We start from the raw sequence: 22,658 nt of genomic DNA, 5'->3' as shown, positions 1-22,658 counted from the left end.
GCAAAATCTTGCAACAAGCTCAACCGCTTGAAAACAGTCCAAACAGGACGAGGATGGTCTGCAATTTATGTCCCGGAGCGCGCACTCCCAAACAGAAAATGTTGCCAAAGATCAGCAAGTCAGGTTGAGTCTCTGGCCACGCTCACCATTTCAAAACGTCACAATGCCCAGTTGATTGTCCGGACCAATAGACAGAGAGGGGGCGTGGCAGTTAGGCCGAGTAGCAGCTACTGGTCCTCCAGCCAATCGGAGTGAAGGAGAATCGGAGCCAGCCGGCAGGTAGAGCATGCGCAGTGAGAATAATGGCGGTGGGGAGATGATGATCTGGTGTCCACTGGGTAAGCGGGTGCAATGGCGGGATGGAGGGGGCGATGGATCCGGCAGGTGGGCGGAGAGGCTTCGTAAACATCTTATGTAAATTACTAATCCCAAAGAAGAACTTTACTGTCTCCCATTCACACTGGACAGGAACACGGTTTTTTCCCCCAGTTCCAGACCGGAGTTCACGACCGCCATGTTTCCAACGGGCAATGTGTTGCAGGCATGGCGGCCATCTCTCTGCGGGGCAATATGCAGTAACGCACATATGTGGCAGCCATATTTATTTAGGGCAGAACGGTGACCGCGTATAAAGTGTCCATTCAGCCTGTCACATGTGCTCCGTCTAGTAAGGAGAAGAAATAAACTAGCCGCTCATTTTAATCCAACTTTCCAGCACCTGGTCAGGTTACTGCACTTTAGATGTAGACAGCACTTCAAGGTTTCTCACTTCCAGACCTTGTAGCCCAGACAAATGAAAGAGGGGGCACTAATGGTGGAGCGATTAAAATCAGGAATGTTCAAGAGATTGGAATTATATGAGGATAGAGATATCGGGAGGATGTGTAGCTGGAGGAGGTTATAGAGATAGCGATGGTCATGACCATGGAAGAAAACCAGGATGAGAATTTTAAACTTCTGAACTGGGGTCTTTGTAGGTTAGTGAATACAAGGGTGATGGGTGAACAAGATTTGTTGCAAATAAACATGAAATGCATGAAAGTTTCAGAAACATGAGCAAAGACAGGACCATGTCAAGCAATGTTACTGGGATATATTAGTTACAGGAGGGGCATTAATGTAAGCCACACTGATTTATCCTCTCACCATCTGCCTGTAAACAGAAAGGCCCGCCTTTTCAACTTTTCCCCACACCTGAGGCATGGTGAACATAGAACGATACAGCGCAGTACAGGCCCTTCGGCCCACAATGTTGCACCGACATGGGAAGTCAAAAACTAAAGGTCATCTAACCTACACTATGCCATTATCATCCATATGCTTATCCAATAAACTTTTAAATGCCCTCAATGTTGGAGAGTTCACTACTGTTGCAGGTAGGGCATTCCACGGCCTCACCACTCTTTGCGTAAAAAACCTACCTCTGACCTCTGTCCTATATCTATTACCCCTCAATTTAAGGCTATGTCCCCTCGTGCTAGCCACCTCCATCCGCGGGAGAAGGCGCTCACTGTCCACCCTATCTAACCCTCTGATCATTTTGTATGCCTCTATTAAGTCACCTCTTAACCTTCTTCTCTCTAACGAAAACAACCTCAAGTCCATCAGCCTTTCCTCATAAGATTTTCCCTCCATACCAGGCAACATCCTGGTAAATCTCCTCTGCACCCGTTCCAAAGCTTCCACGTCCTTCCTATAATGAGGCGACCAGAACTGTATGCAATACTCCAAATGCGGCCGTACCAGAGTTTTGTACAGCTGCAACATGACCTCATGGCTCCGGAACTCAATCCCTCTACCAATAAAGGCCAACACACCATAGGCCTTCTTCACAACCTCTATCAACCTGGGTGGCAACTTTCAGGGATCTATGTACATGGACACCGAGATCCCTCTGCTCATCCACACTTCCAAGAATTTTACCATTAGCCAAATATTCCGTATTCCTGTTATTCTTTCCAAAGTGAATCACCTCACACTTCTCTACATTAAACTCCATTAGCCACCTCTCAGCCCAGCTCTGCAGCTTATCTATGTCCCTCTGTAACCTGCAACATCCTTCCACACTGTCTACAACTCCACCGACTTTAGTGTCGTCTGCAAATTTACTTCAGGTTAAATCATTACCAGTCAGCACTTCCTCTCAACAGGGAAAGGAGCCCATGGTCATTTCGGATTCTGGCGACTTTACCGTATCTTACTATAAACAGAAAGATGCTTTGGATTTCATTCCTCCTTTAGAACCGGTGGCGTATTTCCGAATTCCTCAAGGTGGGATGAACTCAAAAGGGTTAGTTTATTTATACACACTCAAAATGAGATAAGAGGGTCTGAATGTTGCCTTCTTTGTATTTATACAACAAAAAACAGAAAAGAAAGATTTACAGAGATCAGAGAGAATAATTGTGTTTCACGTGGATTCCAGAGTCCAGATTCAAAATTTCTCTTAAGAGATAGCGAGGTGTGAGTTTCTTTGTAAATCCCAGATACTTTCTTTTGTTCAGGGATCACAGAAATAAATAGATTTAGCCATTTTAAAAAGCAGAACAAGCTCTTTATCCAGCTTATAAATTGGGCGACTCTGTCAGATCCTGATGTGATGTTTGGTTTCCCAGTTTCCAGGGGCTGGTTTAGCACAGGGCTAAATCACTGGCTTTGAAAGCAGGCCAGCAGCACGGATCAGTTCCCATACCAGCCTCCCTGAACAGGTGCCATAAATGTGGTGACTCGGGGCTTTTCACTAACTTCATTTGAAGCCCACTTGTGACAATAAACGATTTTCATTTCATTTTATAACATTTTAGAAATATCCATGAGGTTATCAAGAAATATGTTCCAAAAATAAATAGTGTGAGGTCTCAGTTCCATCACAGATGGAATCCCATTTTTTGGGAATCGCACAGATGTGTGATTGATAGGTCATTTTGGGGTGACACCCAGGGTAATGCTCTGAGGACCCAGGTTTGATTCCCGCCCAGCAGGTGGTGAAATATGAAGTTAATAAAAGTTTGAAAGTGAAAGTCTGAACAAGGAACCATTGTTAATGATCATAAAACTATCTGGTTCACAAATACAGTTTTGGGAAAAAAAAACATGACATCCTCATCTTGTCCGACTTACATGTGCCTCCACATCCGCAGCAATCTGGTGGACTCTTAAATCCATAGAATCTGAACAGTGCAGGAGACCATTTAACCCATCGAGTCTGCACCAACCCTCTGAAAGAGCACCCTACCTAGACCGACTCCTGCACCCTATCCCTGTAACCCCCTGCATTGATCAAGGCCAATACACCTAATCTGTTCATCTTTGGACTTTGGGGGGAAATCGGAGCACAGAGAGAAAACCCACGCAGACAATGAGAGAACGTGCAAATTCCATACAGACAGTCAGCCAAGTCCGGAATTGAACCCCGGTCTCTGCCACTGAGGCAGCAGTGCTAACCGAGCGGTATGACCTTGCCATCCTCTGAAATGTCGGCGCAAGCCCCTTTGTTGTATCTAACTGCTCCAAAGACAATAAAAAGTTATTAATCAGGTCAGGCATAGACGTAGACAACGGAAATTACAACGGCAAACTCAGCCCTGTCAATCCTGCAAAGTTTGATTTTCATGGTCAGTTTTTCCTAGTGCCGGCCCCACAAATTACCAGAATCATTTCACAACCTGCTTTTGTGTTGTTGTGGGTTCTCTCACTCACTTTTTTCTGTTTTACATCAATTTCACAGGGTATAGAAGGGAAGGACTTGCAGTTGGGAAACTGAAACCAAACATCACATCAGGATCTGACAGAGTCGCCCAATTTATTGTAGTCTGAATATCATCGGATTTTGAACCTGGAAGGAAAAAGCACCATTCACAGTGGGGAGAAACCATACACGTGTTCGAGGATTCAGATGATTATTTGACCTATCAGACCATAAATATAGTCACAACGGGAATAAATTGTAGAAATATAAGGATTGTGGAAGGGATTCAATTACCCATCAATCCTGGAAGTACATAGACGGTGTCACACTGGAGAGAGATCATTCACCTGTTCTGAGGTGGGAAGGGGTTCACTATGTCATCAGCATTGCTGACACACCAGCGAGTTCGCACTGGAAAGAGATCATTCATCAGTTCCCAGTGTGGGAAGGGATTCGATGAATCATCACACCTACTGAGACGGCAGCGGATTCGTGCTGGGGAGAGACCATTTACCTGTTCCGAGTGTGGGAAGGGATTCACTCGATCATCTAACCTTCTGACACACCAGCGAGTTCACACTGATGAGAGACCTTTTAAATGCGCAGACTGTGGCAAGTGCTTCAAAAGTTCCGGTAACCTGATGTCCCATCAACGAGTTCACACTGATGAGAGACCTTTTAAATGCCCAGACTGCAAGAAGTGCTTTAAAAGTTCCTCAGAACTGATGTCCCATCAACAGGTTCACACTGATGAGAGACCTTTTAAATGCCCAGACTGTGAGAAGTGCTTTAAAAGTTCCTGGAAACTGATGTCCCATCAACGAGTCCACACTGATGAGAGACCTTTTAAATGCCCAGAGTGTGGGAAGTGCTTTAAAAGTTCCTCGGAACTGATATCCCATCAACGTGTTCACACTGATGAGAAACCCTTCAGGTGCTCTCAGTGTGGGACTGGGTTCAGGTGGTCATCTCAACTCACTGTACACCAGCGCGTTCACAGTGGGGAGAGACCATTCACCTGCTCCCAGTGTGGAAAGGGATTCACTCGGTCATCCCACCTGCAGGAACACCAGCGAGTTCACAGTGGGGATAAACCATTCACCTGCTCCCAATGTGGGAAGGGATTCACTCAGTCTTCCACCCTGCAGTCACACCAGCGAGTTCACAGTGGGGAGAGGCCGTTCACCTGTTCCCACTGTGGGAAGGGATTCACTCACCGTTCCACCCTGCTGTCACATCAGCGAGTTCACACTGGAGAGAGACCATTCACCTGCTCTCAGTGTGGGAAGGGATTCACTCAGTCTTCCACCCTGCAGTCACACCAGCGAGTTCACAGTGGGGAGAGATCATTCACCTGCTCCCAGTGTGGGAAGGGATTCATTCAGTATTCCACCCTGTTGTCCCACCAGCGAGTTCACAGTGGGGAGAGACCATTTTCCTGCTCCCAGTGTGGGAAGAGATTCACTCAGTCATCGAACCTGCTGGAACACCAGCGAGTTCACAGTGGGGAGAGGCGGTTCACGTGTTTGCAGTGTGGGAAGAGATTCACTCGGTCATCCACCCTGCTGTCCCACCAGCGAGTTCACAGTGGGGAGAGACCGTTCACCTGCTTCCAGTGTGGAAAGCGATTCACTCGGTCATCCCACCTGCGGAGACACCGGCAAGTTCACAGTGGGGAGAGACCGTTCACCTGCTCCCAGTGTGGGAAGGGATTCACTCGGTCATCCTACCTGCTTACACATCAGCGAGTTCACAACTAACTACAGTGATTAGACTTTGCTGCTAATCACATCAAGGACTTAACTATGCTCATTCGGGTCTTTTTCTGCTGATGTTCATCAACTCTCGTGCAGTTTCAGGTGTTAATATTCTGGGTAAAAGCAAATAAGTCAGCTTGTTTTAATTTTTGAATGACCCCAACTTTATGTGGGAGGCTGGGATTAGAATAATTTAAGGGCGAACAAAGGAATATACCATAATTGCAAGGGTAAGAGCCCAGGGGATCCAAGGAAATTTGGCAAACTGGATCCAGAATTTGCTGCATGGCAGGAAACAAAGGTGATGGTCAAGGGGTGTTTTTACTGACTGGAACCTATGTCCAGTGGGGACCCGCAGGGATCTGTGTTGGGGCCCTTGCTGTTCTAGACATGAATGTAGGAGGGCTGAACAATAAGTGTACGTATGATACAAAAATTGGCAGATGAAATTCAATCCGGATAAATGTGACCCTCTTAAAGAGCACCCTATCTAGGTCCACTATCCCCCTCAAGTCCTGTAACCCCAACTGCGCATCTTTGGACACTAAGGGGTAATTTAACATGGTCAATCTACCTAACCTGCACATCTTGGTCTGTGGGAGGAAACCGAAGCACCCAGAAGAAACCCACGCAACATGGGGAAAAGGTGACTCAAGGCTGGAATTGAACCCGGATCCCTGGCACCGTGAGGCAGCAGTGCTCACCACTGTGCGGCCCTGAATTATCTTCAGTCCCGATCCTCTGGTTATGGATTCTCATCAGTGGAAACAGTTTCTCCCTATCTGTTCTATCAATACGCCTGTCGCTCAACCCATACTATTGAACAGCTCCATGAAATCCCTCTTCAACCTTTTTTGCTCTGAAGAGAACAATCCAGGTTTGTACATTCTCTCCACACACCTCTCATCCCTGGACATGATGCGAGGAGGAGGATTGAGAGAAGATTTTGGAAACTATTGTTAATTGGCAGGTGGGAAAATCGGAAAAGGAAACAAAAGAGAAAACTCTGTCTCCAGCTTTGTGAATCTTTAGAAACTTTGAGAACCGGAACGAGAGAAGAATGAAGGGTGAACTGTCCGACTGAGCAGAGACAATCAAGGAAATTTTCCCTTTAACACGGTGGAACATTGACTCTGATGGTGTCACTAATCTGATTAGCTAATCTGACACACTGAAAGGATTCTTGTTACAGGACATCAGCAATTCAAACCTAATGTCATCAAGCGCCTTCTTCACTTCCGTCAAGGGTGGGGTATGGACCGCCGTGATGATGGAAGAAGTGATCTCCCATGGAAGGTAATACGGGCAGCACTTAACAGTCCATTATTCCAGGTCCGGGAAGCAGTAGTTCACGAGGGTTGCTACGTCGGAGCACCAGGAGGAGTAGATGAGGAGGGAACCCCCTCCACTCTTCACTTTGCCCAATGACGCCGTGCGGTCCGTCCGGTGTATTGAGAAGCCTTCAGGCTGTATCTGTAATCTAAAGTACCCCAAACTGACATTATTCCTCCAGTCCACTCGCCTTAGGGGCCTTATACAGCAACCTCACCCAATCTACGAATCCCTGTCCTACCCGATACCTTCCCAACACCTCAAACAAATACGCCCATTCAACCCCATCAAACGCTTTCTCCGTGTCCATCAACACTATCATTTTCACATCCTGGCCCGCCAGATAATATTCAATAATCTCCAGATACAAACCGACAACTGCCACCCTTTCACAAACTTGGCCTGGTTCTTTCCTATCACCCGTGGCACAAATCCTCGTATGCATTGCCAGCACATTCACCAAAATGAAATGAAAATCACTTATTGTCACAAGTAGGCTACAAATAAAGTTACTGTGAAAAGCCCCTAATCGCCACATTCCGGCGCTTGTTCAGGGAGGCTGGTACGGGAATTGAACCGTGCTGCTGGCCTGCCTTGGTCTGCTTTCAAAGCCAGCAATTTAGCCCTGTGCTAAACAGCCCCTATATTTTCATAGAATTTACAGTGCAGAAGAAGGCCATTCAGCCCATCGAGTCTGCACCGGCTCTTGGAAAGAGCACCCGACACAAGGTCAACACCTCCACCCTATCCCCATAACCCAGTAACCCCACCCAACATTAAGGGCAATTTTGGACACTAAGAGCAATTTATCATGGCCCATTCACCTAACCTGTACATCTTTGGACTGTGGGAGGAAACCGGAGCACACGGAGTAAACCCACGCACACACGGGGAGGATGTACAGACTCCGCACAGACAGTGACCCAAGCCGGAATCGAACTTGGGACCCTGGAGCTGTGAAGCAATTGTGCTGTCTACAATGCTACTGTGCTCTATCCTTGTTCAATAACGAAATCAGACGGTACGACACACACTGCTTCGAATCCTTATCCTGTTTTTAAAATAAGCTAGATGGAAGCCTGAGACAGCTTGGGGGAGTTTCCCATTCTTCAATGTCTCGTACATGTCAACTATAATGGGTCCCAATCCAAAATAAACTGCCGGCAACCTGTCTGCGCCCGGGCCTTCCCCAACTGAATTGGCCCCACACATCGTTAGTGACGTACTCGCGTATGGCCATGACATGTTCTGGCAAAAGACCTCGTCAGCTAAGAGGGTCCAACCTAAATGTGCGTCATTGGGCACCGCCCGCATCATAGAATCTAAATTGCCCCTTAGTGTCCAAAAGGTTAGGTCGGGTTACGGGGATAGGGTGGAGGCGTGGACTTGGGTGGGGTGCTCTTTCCAGGAGCCGGTGCGGACTCGAATGGCCTCCTTCTGCACTGTAAATTCTATAATACTATGATATACAATTACCTCCCTCAGCCCCACCCGCAAGTCCACCCAGTGCGGTGCGTGTTTGGACACCACAATCGCCGAATATTACAACCAACCACCCCTGCTAACAACGCCTTGTCCAGAACAAAAAAAATCAATCCAGGAATACACCTGGTGGAATTGTGAAAAAAATGAAAATTCCTTCGCCCTCAGACCTCCACAGGTCCACCCCACCCATCCGCTCCATTAACCTCCACAGTCCTTTGCCATTACCAATACCTTCAAAAAACTGGAACATGACCGGCCAAGCCTAGGATCCAACACTGTTGGATTCAAAACCTCTTAATCTGCCTATTTAATCCCTGAACATTCCAAGATACCAGTCCCCCCCCCACCCAGCTCTTCAATCAGCCATTTCCCCCCATTAATGGCCTCCTCCAAGCCCACGTCTTGATCACCCCCGGGGCCCCCTAACTGGTCGCCGCCATTCCTTCATTACCAACTGCGCCACCCCAGCTCCAACTACATCAGCAAGCTTCCCTCCCCCTCCATACACAAACAAAGAAAACCACCTCCACTCCTCCCTCCATACATCTATCTCCCATTTCACTCCCGCAAACTAACCTACCTGAGAGCATAGTGGCCCCCAATCAAAGTAACCACCTTCCCCCAACCACAATGTCCTTCCGCTTCCCAAACCCATATCCAACCTCCTGCCCTACCTGGACCCCCATTCCACCCTCTCCCTCTTCCTCGTCCACCGCCCGTCCCTCCACTACCGACATACCCATCCCAAATCCCAACTGTGGGCGGGTAAACAGACACAGCTTATCAATTTACCACATACACCAATAATCAATTAAACACAGTGGGAAAAACAGCAAGAGCAAACAAACAACCCGGCATAAACGCAACCCCTTCCCTCACAGGTATCTCCCAAGTCCAATGTCCTCACACGTCCCCAGTCCATGGTCTCTCATAAACCTATTCGCCTCCTCCGGCGTATCAAAATTAAACTCCTGATTTCGGTACGTGACCCACAAACAAGCAAGATATAGCACACCGAATTTCACATCTTTCCTAAATAGGGCTGCTTTGACTCTCTTGAACCCGGTCTGTCGCTTGGCCAACTCCGCTCCCATAAATACACATGGTATGGCCTTCCCAAGTGTACTCTCTTGTCTTCTTCACCCACCGCATAATCTTCTCTTTATGCAAATAACAGTACAAACGCACCATGATCATCCTCGGCAGCTCATCGGCTTTCGGATTCCTCAGTGACCTGTGTGCTCGATTCACCTCAGGAGATCAATCAAAGACCCCCTCCCTCACCAGCTTCTTGAACATCCTTGCCACATATTGTGTGGCCTGCATTCCCTCGATCCCCTCAGACAGATCCACAATGTGAAGATTCTGCCTCCTCGAGCGATTCTCTTAAGTTGTCAACCTACTGTCTTAACTTATTCTGGCCCTCTGCCACTAGGACAAATTCTGCCTCCAATGAAGCCAACAGACCCTCGTGGTCAGCTACGGACACCTCCATCTTCTGGAGCGACACAGGCTGCGCCTCCAGCCTTTGCTCCACACTGTATGACTGACCCGATCTGCGATTCCACCTTCAAGGAGCTATGAACCTGTATTCCTAGATCTCTTTGTTCTGTAACTGTCCCCAACTACCTACCATTAACTAAATAGATCCTGCCCTGATTTGATCTACCAAAATGCATCACCTCACATTTATCCAAATTCGACCCACTGGCCCAATTGGTCAAGATCCTGTTGCAATCTTATATAACCTTCTTCACTATCCACTATGCCACCAATCTTGGTATCATCTGCAAACTTATTAACCATGCCTCCTATATTCTCATCCAAATCATTTATATATATCACAAATAACGGTGTAACTTCTTTAGCTCTGAAATTTTTTGTTGTAATTCAACCAACTTGCTTGAACTACATACAGAGATCTGCTTCATTTACCATTTGCTGCACTAACCATTTGATTAAATATGGTTCCTGACAATTCATCCACTACCGGCTCTTTGTCTTGGCTAACTATCTGATCGAACAGGGTTCAGATAATTCAATCTCAGCCTCCCTATTAGCACTCCTCAAATTCTCTTCCCCCCATCTCAGCCTGTGGCTTTGTGATCGGGTTACCCCACAATCAGGAAGCACTCCCAGGACAGCACGGTAGCACAGTGGTTAGCACAGTTGCTTCACAGCTCCACGGACCAAGGTTCAATTCCTGGCTTGGGCCACTGTCTGTGTGGAGGCTGCACACCCTCCGGGTGCTCCGGTTTTCTCCCACAGTCCAAATATGTGCGGGTTAGGTGGATTGACCATGCTAAATTGCCCATAGTGTCCGAAAAGGTTAATTGGGGTTACTGGGTTAAGGGGATGGGGTGGAGGAGACGTGGGGTGCTCTTTCCAAGGGTTGGTGCAGACTCCATGGGCCAAATGGCTTCCTGCACTGCAAATTCAATGATATACTTCTTGCATCATCTTTGTTTGACTTTCCACTGGCTGTTCAACTACAGTAGGCTGTACTCCCACCTGCAGCATTACCCAGAATAAATTGTGCCCCTAAAAATATATAGTATGTTCTAGTCATCCTCCTACCACTTCTCATTGGACTCTCTAACCTTACCTTATTAGTGGCACACTGAGGTTCTCACCAGTAATGGGACACATTACCACCATTTCTGGCAATACTCCTTCCAAGCTGGATATCTCCTTATCTCTCATCATTAAAGATTGTCTTGTTCCTGTATCTCTTAAAATCTTAATTGCCTTACCTATTCCATTTTTTACACATGAGTAAACTTTACTCTCACAAACAAAATTCTTCAAAAGACCTGGTGCCTGCATAACCACCAGCGCCTGCACAGTTTGTACACTATGTGGCACCCCTTCCACTAGACCAATGCTTTGTTCTGCCACTTTTATAAACCATTCCGGCTTTTCCACTAGCTCTGCCAAGTCTGTCTGCCCAGCCCTTTTTGTAAGTAACCAACACTGCGGCTTCACATGTCCAGCTTCATTGCAATGAAAACACCAAGTTTTCTTGTCTCTCTACCACTAACATTGGTTCTTTTTTTACTCTGAGGCACACTCTTTAACATCAGCAGCTACACCTCCTCTGCATGGACCCTGTGAACATCTCATATCCCCAGTTTATAGCCGTCACAGATTTAAATTGATGTTGGACATTAAACTGTATTTTATGAACCAATTTAAAATTGTCAGCCATGTCTGCGGCTGGTCAAGCCATTTTAACTCTCCGCTCTTCCACATGGGTTCTCATTACTGCGGGATGTGAATCTTTAAATTCCTCCAAACATTTTTCCCGACTACGCTTTTGACTGGGAAGTGTTTCTCCTGTAGAAATTCCTCAGCTCTTGCTTTTAACTTCAACCTTTTAAGTTGTTGCTCTCCTGTCGGTGCCATTTCTGAAGCTCAAATTCTCTTTTTCTTTTGTTTCTGCCAATGGCAATCTCCCTCTCCTGCTTTTTTTTTCTTTCATCTCCATCTTATTCCATTCCATTTCCCTTTGAAAAGTCCTCTCTCTTCTCTCTTCTAATTTTGCCTTTTCCACCTCAATCTTATTTCTTGCTCCGGTTTCCTCCCACAGTCCAAAGATATGCAGGTTAGGTGGATTGGCTATGCCCCTTATTCCCTTAGTGTCCAGGGATGGGCAGGTTAGGTTATGGATTACAGGGATAGGTAGGGGTGGACACTTGTGAATGGGCAGAGTGGTCGTTCGAGGGGATGTACAGATTCAATGGGCTGAATGGCCTCCTGTACTGTAGGGATTCCATGGAAACTCACTGTAAATTCCTCCTCAGTAACAATTTTAAACACAAACGTTTGCAGGGGGACTGAAATGGAGAATTCCTCATGTAAATATGATAATCAGAGCACTCTGGAAATGAGTGTGAATCTCCCTCTCCCTCCACTCCGCCCTCCTGGACAGAGGACAACTGGGTCATCTGGAGAGAGGACAAAGGGTCATCTGGACTCGAAACGTTAGCTCTTTTCTCTCCCTGCAGATGCTGCCAGACCTGCTGAGATTTTCCAGTATGTTCTCCTGGTTTCAGATTCCAGCATCCACAATAATTTGCTTTTATTCAGTGAAGATCTATCTACCGCTCTAATCCCAAACAGAAAATGCTGCCAATAATCAGCAACACCAGGTTAAAATCCAAAAGGTTTGTTTGGAATTACTAGCTTTCCGAGCGCAGCTCCTTCATCAGGACTTTACTCTGGTGTTGCCAGACTTCTTACTGTGCCCACCCCAATCCAACGTCATCATCTCCACAGCACAATAATCAGCAAATCAGGCTAAGTCTGTGGCTGTCACCAGTTCGTAACGTCACAATGCCCGGTTCGTTGTCTGGACCAATAGACAGAGAGGGGGCGTGACTGGAAGACCGAACGGCAGGTGCTGGTCCTCCAGCCAATCGGAGTGAAGGAGGAGCGGAGCCAGAGGGAAGGTAGAGCATGCGCAGTGAGAGTAATGGCGGTGGGGAGATGCTGATTTGATGTTCTATGGGTAAGCGGGTGCAATGGCGGGATGGGGGTGGATCCGGCTCGTGGGCGGAGAGGCTTTGAAAACATGTTGTGTAAACCTCCAATCCCGAGAGAGAGCTTTCCAGTCCCCCGTTTGCACTTAGTGGAAACACAGAATAATTCCGAGTTCCAGACCGGACTTTATGGCCGCCACGTTTTCAACAGGCAATGTGTCGTCGAACGCATACGTGACTGTCATAATTGTGCGGGCCACAGGGATGAACCGGCAAAGTTGTTGGTGGCGGGAGGCCACTCAGCCCATTATGTTTTCCCGCCAATAAGGAGAACAAATGAACTAGCCGCCCATTTTAATACAATTTTTCAGCACCTGGTTATTGCACTGCAGCTGTAGAACATAGAACAGTACAGCACAGAACAGGCCCTTCGACCCTCGATGTTGTGCAGAGCAATTATCACCCTACTCAAACCCACGTATCCACCCTATACCCGTAACCCAAACAACCCCCCCTTAACCTTACTTTTTAGGACACTACGGGCAATTTAGCATGGCCAATCCACCTAACCCGCACATCTTTGGACTGTGGGAGGAAACCGGAGCACCCGGAGGAAACCCACGCACACACGGGGAGGACGTGCAAACTCCGCACAGACAGTGACCCAGCCGGGAACCGAACCTGGGACCCTGGAGCTGTGAAGCATTTATGCTAACCACCATGCTACCGTGCTGCCCTGTGACATGTGGGCATGCACTTTAAGGTCACAACCATGAAGGAAAATTAGGACTTTTGATTTTATCGTGCTTCTGAACCAGAAGTCTTTTGTAGTCCACTGAGCACAGGGGTGATGGACAAACAAGACTTGTTGCAAGTAAATTATAAACAATGGCAAATTTCCCAATCCCTTCAGATTGGATGAACTCAAAGTGTTATTCTGTTTACAGACACTCAAAACGAGATTAGACTGTCTCAACTCTGCCTCCTTTGCATACATACAGCAAAATATAGACAGAGAAAAGAAAGATTGACTGCATAGATCACAGAGAACAGTGTATTTCATTTGAGTTCTAGAGTCCAGAATCAAAATGTCTCTTCAGAGATAAGGAAGTTTCTTTGTTGCAGCCAGATAGCTATTTTAGTTCAGGAGTCACAGACAGACATAGTGGTTTTAAAAACTCTTTGTCAAGCTAATACATTTTTTAAAATATCCTTGAGGATGTCAAGATGTATTTTCCAAAAAAAATGCAGTGTGAGGTCTCAGTCATCTCACAGAAGGACACCCATATTTGGAGATGGCACTGATGTGTGGTTGTAGGTCATCTTGTGGGGACACCCAGGGTAATTGTCGAGACATAGAGTAATGCTCTGGGGACCCAAGTTTGAATCCCATCATGGCATGTGGTGGAATTTCAATTTGATAAAAGTACAAAATATAAAAACCATTCAGTTCATTAATGCTATTTAGGGACAAAATCTTCCATCCTCACCTTGTCTGGCTGACATGTGACTTCAGATCCGCAGCAAACTGGCTGACTCCCAAATGTTTTCTGAAATGGTGGAGCAAGCCGCTTAGTTGCATTCAACTGCTCCAAAGTCAATAAAAATATATGAAATGGGCGGGCCACCAGGCATAGACACAGACACTGGAAACGACAACACTAAATGCAGCCTTAAAAGTCAAATTTAAAATTAAATATTTGACCATGGTTGTGGACAGTCTGGCTGAGCCTCAAACAGTTTTCAGGAAGAGGGATGGTGTTGGTGTGCATGGAGTGAAATTTGTACGGGAGATTGAAGACATTGGCTTCAGTCTTCCCAATATTTAAATGGCAGAAAATCCTGTTCATCCAGGATGGGATCTCAGTCCAGCAAGAGCATTGTATCGAAAGATAGAAAATTGGAGCAGGAGGAGGCTCTTCGGCCCTTCGAGCCTGCTCCGCCATTCATTATGAACACGGCTGATTATCCAAATCAAAAGTCTACTCCCACTTTCCCCTCCCCGCCCCCATATACTTTGATCACCTTCACCCAAAGTGCTATGTGTAACTGCTTCTTGAAAACATGGGCTCAACTACCTCCTGTGGTAACAGGCTCGCCACTCTCTGGGGAAGAAATTTCTCCTCAACTCTGTCCTAAATGGTCTACCCGTATCCTCAGACTGTGACAATTCTGTACATACTCGCCATCGGGCACATCCTTCTGCATCTATCTTGTTCAGTTCTGATCAAATTTTAAAGGTTTCTGTGAGATCCCCTCCCTCATGCATCTGAACTCCAGCGAATACAATCCCAACCGATTCAATATCTCATATGTCAGTCCCGCCATCCCAGGAACCAGTCTGGTAAATCTTTGCTGCATTCCCTCTAAAGCAAGAACATCCTTCCTCAGAATAGGAGACCAAACCTTGACACAATATTCCAGGTGTGGCCTCACCAAGACTCTATATAAGTGTGTCAAAACATCCCTGCTGCTGTACTCCAATCCTTTCACTACGAAGGGCAACATACCATTTGCCTTCTTTATCACTTGCTATACCTGCATGCTTAGCTCCAGTGACTGGTGTACGAGGACACCCAGGTCTCATTGCACATTACCCTCTCCTAATTTCTGGCTGTTCAGATAATAGTCTGCCTTCTCGTGTTTGCTACCAAAGTGTATAACCTCGCATTTATCCAAATTATACTGCATCTGCCATTCATTTGCCCACTCACTCAACTTGTCCAAATCACACTGAAGGATCTCTGCATCTTCCTCACATCTCACCCTCCCACACAACTTGGTGTCATCTGCAAATTTAGAGATATTACATTTTGTTCCTTCCTCATTACTATATATTGCATTGATTCCTGCGGCAGCCCACTAGTCACTGCCTGCCAATTTGAAAAGACCCTCTATATCCTACTCTTTGTTTCCTGTTTGTTAACCAGTCCACTAACCATCTCAATTCACTATCCCATTCCATGTGCTTTAATTTGACGCATCAATCTCTTCTGCTCACCCAGCATCTGGGCCACATACTCAGTTGGGTTTGTGCCCTCCGGTAGTCCCACAACCCTGAGGTTCTGGTGACGTGACCTGTTCTCTTGGTCCTCCACCTTCCCCTTGAGTGCTTCCTGGGCCAATACCAACCTTGACACCTCTACTTCCATTGAGGTGATCTCGTCTTCCTGGTTGGTTGCTGTCCTCGAGAATTTTCACACTGTTGAATCCTGCATCTCCAGTCATCGCTCCCTCCTCTTCCTTTGAAGGAGGCCAAGGCATCTGCAACCACGATTTTACCTTTGCCATAATTTATTTCTTAATGGCATCTCTGTGTTTTAGGAACTTCTGTGTTAGGAGCTCCATCCATTGACCTATTCCTGGGGAAATCAATTTTTGCATTGGTGGTTCTGCTCTCTCCACCATATCTTGCTCTGCCTCGCTCTTTATATCCGCCAGCCCGTCTTTTCTCCCCGGGCTCTTGCTGTCCTTATTCTCTCTTTGACCATTTTGCTGGTTCCAGGCGATATCCTTGGGTATGTGGTGGTTTTTTGGGGCGGGGGTTTTTTTTTTTGTTGGCTTGGCCATCAATTTTCGGGTTAAAGATGCATAGTTTGAAGTTACAAAGAGGAGAGCCACGTTCCTGTGACTGCTCAGTAAATCCAGCCACCGGAAGACAATCTCCTTAAAATTTCCAAGACAAGTTAGTTTGTTTTGAACGGCTCTCCCTTTCCCCAATTCCTCCATCCTCACCTTATTTCTCATTAAAATTGAGACAATCTGATCAGTTACTTCTCTGGCCCAGCAAGTTTAAAAACAAGTCTCACTTAGAAAAAAAAAAGAATTAATGGGATTGGACCACCATTTGGGCTAACATTGCCCATCGCTAATTGGCTGTAAATTGAGTGGTTTGCCATCAACTTCAGAGTTAACCATTGCATGGACCTGGAGTCATATGTAAGCCAGACCAAGTTGATTCCCTTCGCAAATGGGTTTTTACAAAATTGAAAATGATTTCATGGTCAGATTTGACTTGCAATTTCAGATTTTTATTGGATTCCAATTTGCTGTGGTGGGACTCGCCCCTCCCCCCCACACTGGACTGTGGGAGGAAACCGGAGCACCCGGAGGAAACCCATTCAGACACGGGGTGGAAAATGCAAATTTCTCACAAACAGTCCCCCGAGGCCAGAATTGAACCCGGGTCCCTGGAGCTCTGAGGCGGCAATATTAACCACTGTGTATTTAGGGCAATGTTTTTCAAACCTTTAGAATCATAGAAAGGTTACGGTGAAGAAAGAGGCCATTTAGCCCATCAGGTCTGCTCCAGGCAATTTGGAGAAAAAATAAACTTCACCCCAACTCTAGTACCTGGTGAGGTTACAGCACATCAGATGCAGAACTGTGGACATGCACTTCAAGGTTTCTCATTTCCAGAGTTTGTGGCCCAGGCAAATGGAAGGATGGTCGCTAATGGTGGAGGATTAAAATCAAGAATGTTCAAGAGGCTGGCATTAGATCAGTGTAGAGATCTCGGAGGGTGTGTGGCTCGATAACATTACAGAGATAGACAGAGATGGTCACAACACTGGAGGAAAACAAGGATGAGAATTTAAAAATGTTGGTGCTACTGAACCAGGAATCTTTTGAAGGTCAGTAAGCACAGGGTTGATGGGCGAACAAGACTTATTGCAAGTGAGCATGAAATGCATGAAAGTTTCTGAAGGATGAGGTAAGACTGGGCCATGTCGAGCGACGTTCGGGACAGAAGGGGTAATAATTTAAACAACATTGATTTCTCCCATCGCCATCTATTTTTATGTCAGAATGCCTAGAGTGCAGAAAATTGAATGGACCCTTTGAATGCCCATGTTCACTCACCCGTCCACCCTGCCCTATCCCCGTAATCTCTTAACATAACCTGCACATCATCCAAATCCACATAACATGCACATTTTTGGACTGTGGGAGGAAACCGGAGCACCCCGAGGAAACCCACCCAATATTTAAATGGAGGACATTTCTGTGTGTGACCTGGAGGTGATGCTGTTCACATACACATGCAAACCTAGTCTTTCTTGATAGTCAAGGTTGAGAACATAGAAACTCAACACAGTCAGTGACGCAAGGCCGGAATTGACTGCGGATTCCTGGTGCTGTGAGGCAATAGTGCTAACTGCTGTGTCCTTATGCCACCCCTCTGTAAACAGAAAGATATTTTTGATTTGATTCCTCTTTTATAACCAGTGACGGATTTCCTATTCTCTTGAGATAGGATGAACTCAAACTCAAAATGACCTGAAAGTTGCCTCCTTTGCATTCTGACAACAAAAGACCCAGAAAGGAAAGATTTACAGTTCATAGGTCACAGAGAATAATTGTGTTTCACATGATTTCCGGCATCCAGAACCAAAGTGTCTCTTCAGAGGCAACGAAGTGTGCGTTTCTTTGTTAATCCCAGATAGTTCTTTTTGTTCAGGCAGAAATAGATTCCGCCACTTTAAAAAGCAAAACGACAATGCCAAGCTGAACCCTGTCGACCCTGCAAAGTCTAAATTTAAAATAAACATTTCACCATGGTTGTGAACAGTCTTGTTCTGCCTCAGACAGTTTCCAGGGTGAGAGATGGGGTGGAGACATTGGTTCAGTCTTCCCAATATTTAAACGGAGGACATTTCTGGTCATCCAGGACAATGTGCTGTGTGTGACCTGAAGGTGATGCTGTTCACATTGACATGCAAACTTAGTCTTTCTAGATAGTGAAGGATGCGTGTTTGGGAGATTCAGACTGGTTGTAGATATATAAGATTCCTCTCTTTCACCTCTTCTGCTCCTACATCTCTTAACCCCGCTCACCTTCCCGTCATCATGTCAAAGCCCTTGTCTTGTGAAGGCACAGACTGGGTGGCTGTTTCCATTCCCTGAAGGACATTTGTGAACCAGTTGGAGTTTTACAACAATCCAGCAGCTTTCATGGTCACTTTTTGGTGATGCCAGCTCCACAATTTACTAGATTCATTCAGCTCAATTTGACAATCTACCTTTGTGTTTTGTGGGTTCTTTCTCACTCCATTTTTTTTGTTCAACTCAGTTTCACAGGGCTTTAGAAGGGGAGGATTGCAGTCGGGAAACTGAAACCAAACATCACAATCAGGATCTGACAGAGTCGCCCAATTTATCTTAATCTAAATATCAACGGATTTTGAATATGGAACGAAAAAGCATCCTTCACAGTGGGGAGAACCGAATATGTGTTCCGTGTATGGACGAGGTTTGAGCTGAATATTTGACATTTCAGTCCAAAAGCACAGTCAGAACGGGAAGAAATTTTTCAAATGCTCCAGTGTCCCAGGTTCGATTCCCGGCTTGGGTCACTGTCTGTGTGGAATCTGCACTTCTCCCTTTGTCTGCGTAGGTTCCCTCCGGGTGCTCCGGTTTCCACCCACAAGTCCCGAAAGACGTGTCGTTAGGTGAATTGGACATTCTGAATTCTCCCTCTGTGTACCCGAACAGGCACCGGAATGTGACGACTAGGGGATTTTCACAGTAACTTAATTGCAGTGTTAATGTAAGCCTACTTGTGACAATAAAGATTATTATTATTGTGGGAAGGAATTCAATTACCCATCAGTTCTGAAAATTCATCAACGATGTCACACCTATGTGAAGTAATTCATTATGCTGACACACCAGCGGATCCATAGTGGGGAGAGACCATTTAAATGCTCAAACTACGTGAAGTTCTTCAAAATTTCTGGAAGATAATTCACACTAATGAGAGACTTTTTAAATGCCCAGATTGTGGGAAGTGCTTTAAACGCTCCTGGGAATTGATGGCCCATCAACGAGTTCACACTGCTGAGAGACCTTTTCAATGCCCAGACTGCGGGAAGTGTTTTAAAAGTTCCGGGAACCTGATGTCCCATCGACAAGTTCACACAGATGAGAGACCTTTTAAATGTCCAGACTGCGCAAAGTGCTTTAAACGTTCCTCGGAACTGATGTCCCATCAATGCGTTCACACTGATGAAAGACCATTTAAATGCCCAAACTGTGAGATGTGCTTTAAAAGTTCCCGGATCCTGATGTCCCATCAGCGGGTTCACAATGATGAGAGACCTTTTAAATGCCCAGACTGCGGGAAATGCTTTAAACATTCCGGGAACCTGATGTCCCATCAACGTGTTCACACTGATGAAAGACTATTTAAATGCCCAGACTGTGAGATGTGCTTTAAAAGTTCCCAGAACCTGATGTCACATCAGCGAGTTCACAATGATGAGAGATCTTTTAAATGCTCAGACTGCGAGATGTGCTTTAAAAGTTCCCAGAACCCGATGTCCCATCAGCGAGTTCACAATGATGAGAGATCTTTTCAATGCTCAGTCTGTGAAAAATGCTTCAAAGGTTCCGGGACCCTGATGTCCCATCGACAAGTTCACACTGATGAGAGACCGTTTAAATGTCCAGACTGCGAAAAGTGCTTTAAACGTTCCTCGGAACTGATGTCCCATCAACGGGTTCACATTGATGAGAGACCTTATAAATGCCCAGACTGCGGGAAGTGTTTTAAAAGTTTCGGGAACCTGATGTCCCACCAACGAGTTCACACAGATGAGAGACCTTTTAAATGTCCAGACTGCACAAATTGCTTTAAAAGTTCCAGGAACCTGATGTCCCATCGACAAGTTCACACTGATGAGAGACCGTTTAAATGTCCAGACTGCGAAAAGTGCTTTAAACGTTCCTCGGAACTTATGTCCCATCAACGCGTCCACATTGATGAAAGACCATTTAAATGCCCAGACTGTGAGATGTGCTTTAAAAGTTCCCGGAACCTGATGTCCCATCAGCGAGTTCACAATGATGAGAGACATTTTAAATGTTCAGACTGCGGGAAATGCTTTAAAAGTTCCAGAAGCCTGATGTCCCATCAACGGGTTCACACGGATGAGAGACCTTTTAAATGTGCAGACTGCGAGAAGTGCTTTAAACGTTCCTCGGATCTGATGTCCCATCAACGCGTCCACATTGATGAAAGACCATTTAAATGCCCAGACTGTGAGATGTGCTTTAAAAGTTCCCGGAACCTGTTGTCCCATCAGCGAGTTCACAATGATGAGAGACCTTTTAAATGTTCAGATTGCGGGAAATGCTTTAAAAGTTCTTGGAACCTGATGTCCCATCAAAGCATTCACACTGATGAAAGACCATTTAAATGCCCAGACTGTGAGATGTGCTTTAAAAGTTCCTGGAACCTAATCTCCCATCAGCGAGTTCACAATGATGAGAGATCTTTCAAATGCTCAGACTGCGGGAAATGCTTTAAAAGTTCCGGGAACCTGATGTGCCATCGAGAAGTTCACACTGATGAGAGACCGTTTAAATGTCCACACTGCGAAAAGTGTTTTAAACGTTCCTCGCAACTGCTGTCCCATCAACGGGTTCACATTGATGAAAGACCTTTTAGCTGCCCAGACTGCGGGAAGTATTTTAAAAGTTCTGGGAACCTTATCTCGCACCAACGAGTTCATACTGATGAGAGACCTTTTAAATGTCCAGACTGTGGGAAGTGCTTTAAAAGTTCCAGGAACCTGATGTTCCATCAACGACTTCACACGGATGAGAGACCTTTTAAATGCCCAGACTGCGAGAAGTGCTTTAAACGTTCCTCGCAACTGATGTCCCATCAATGCATTCACACTGATGAGAGACCATTTAAATGCCCAGACTGCGGGAAGTGCTTTAAAAGTTCCCGGAACCTGATGTCCCATCAACGAGTTCATACTGATGAGAGACCTTTTAAATGTCCAGACTGTGAGAGGCGCTTCAGAAGTTCCGGGAACCTGATAAACCATCAACGAGTCCACACTGATGAGGGACGTTTTAAATGACCGGACTGCGGGAAGTGCTTTAAAGTTCCTGAAATCTGATGTCCCATCAACGTGTTCACACTGACGAGAAACAATTCAGGTGTTCTCACTGGGACTGGGCTCAGGTGATCATCTGAACTCACTGAACACCAGAAACTTTACTTTGGGGGAAGGAGGAGGGCCTGGCCTTCCCTAACCTGCTGCATAATTATTGGGTTGCAAATGCCGAGAAGATGATACGGTATTGAGTAGAAAGTGGGGGGGGGGGGGGGGGGGGGGACTGTGTCCGGTTGGAGGAGGAATCTTGTAGGGGGATGAGTTTGAGGGCCCTGGCGAAGGCCCCTTGCTTTTTCCCCAGGGAAGTGGGCTGGTTTAGCACAGGGCTAAATCGCTGGCTTTGAAAGCAGACCCAGGCAATCCAGCAGCATGGTTCAATTCCCGTACCAGCCTCCCCGATCAGGCGCCAGAATGTGGCGACTAGGGGCTTTTCACAGTAACTTCATTTGAAGCCTACTTGTGACAATAAGCAAGTTTCATTCATTTCAAGTATACGAGCAGCCCAGTAGTGGAATCTTGATTTAAGACCTGCAATCAGTTGAGGAGGCACTTTAAATTAGTGCATATGTCGGTATTAACCCCATTATGTAGAAACCATAGACTTGTATCGGGCGGAATGGATGGGATGTACAGGAGATGTCGGAGGAAGGGATAGAGCGGGTTAGGGACCTGTTTGTTGAGGGTGAGTTTGCGGGGCTGGAGGAATTGCGAGTTTGAGTTGCCGAGAGAAAGCAAGTTTAAATATTGGCAGGTGAGCGAAGAAACTGCCCTTGTTTCCTCAGCTGCCAGACTGTACTTTGTTGAAGAAGCTGTTGATCCCGGATGAGTGGGGAGAACGGAGGATTGAGGAGATCTGTGGATGGTTGTGGAGAAGGGGTCGGCCCAAGTGGAAGGGATGAGACGAGAGTGGGAGAAAGAGTTTGGGATCGAGGTGGGGAGGGGAATTTGGAGCGAGATAATAAACCGAATCAACTCAACCTCCTCTTGTGGGTAGCTGTGCCTT

General features: G+C 46.2%; 1 protein-coding gene across 4 annotated transcripts; it reads left to right on the top strand.

The window, feature by feature from the left end:
- Positions 1-274: 274 nt before the first annotated feature.
- LOC119952299 (zinc finger protein 235-like) lies at positions 275-21,853 on the top strand. 4 transcript variants are annotated; one of them, XM_038775935.1, is made up of 4 exons: positions 275-338; positions 3,728-4,344; positions 4,429-6,741; positions 18,817-19,452. In XM_038775935.1, exons 2-3 carry the CDS (start codon positions 4,063-4,065, stop codon positions 5,446-5,448), a joined length of 1,302 nt encoding a protein of 433 aa, XP_038631863.1. In that variant the 5' UTR covers positions 275-338; positions 3,728-4,062; the 3' UTR covers positions 5,449-6,741; positions 18,817-19,452. The 4 variants fall into 4 exon arrangements, with proteins under 4 accessions (XP_038631863.1, XP_038631862.1, XP_038631861.1 ...); XM_038775934.1 differs by having other exon boundaries at positions 3,728-6,741; XM_038775933.1 differs by lacking the exons at positions 275-338; positions 3,728-4,344 and having other exon boundaries at positions 5,469-6,741; positions 18,817-21,853.
- Positions 21,854-22,658: the final 805 nt, after the last annotated feature.

The sequence above is a fragment of the Scyliorhinus canicula genome, chromosome 17 (assembly GCF_902713615.1).
Source record: "Scyliorhinus canicula chromosome 17, sScyCan1.1, whole genome shotgun sequence".
NCBI lineage: Eukaryota > Metazoa > Chordata > Chondrichthyes > Carcharhiniformes > Scyliorhinidae > Scyliorhinus > Scyliorhinus canicula.
This window is presented reverse-complemented; position numbering and strand designations above follow the sequence as displayed.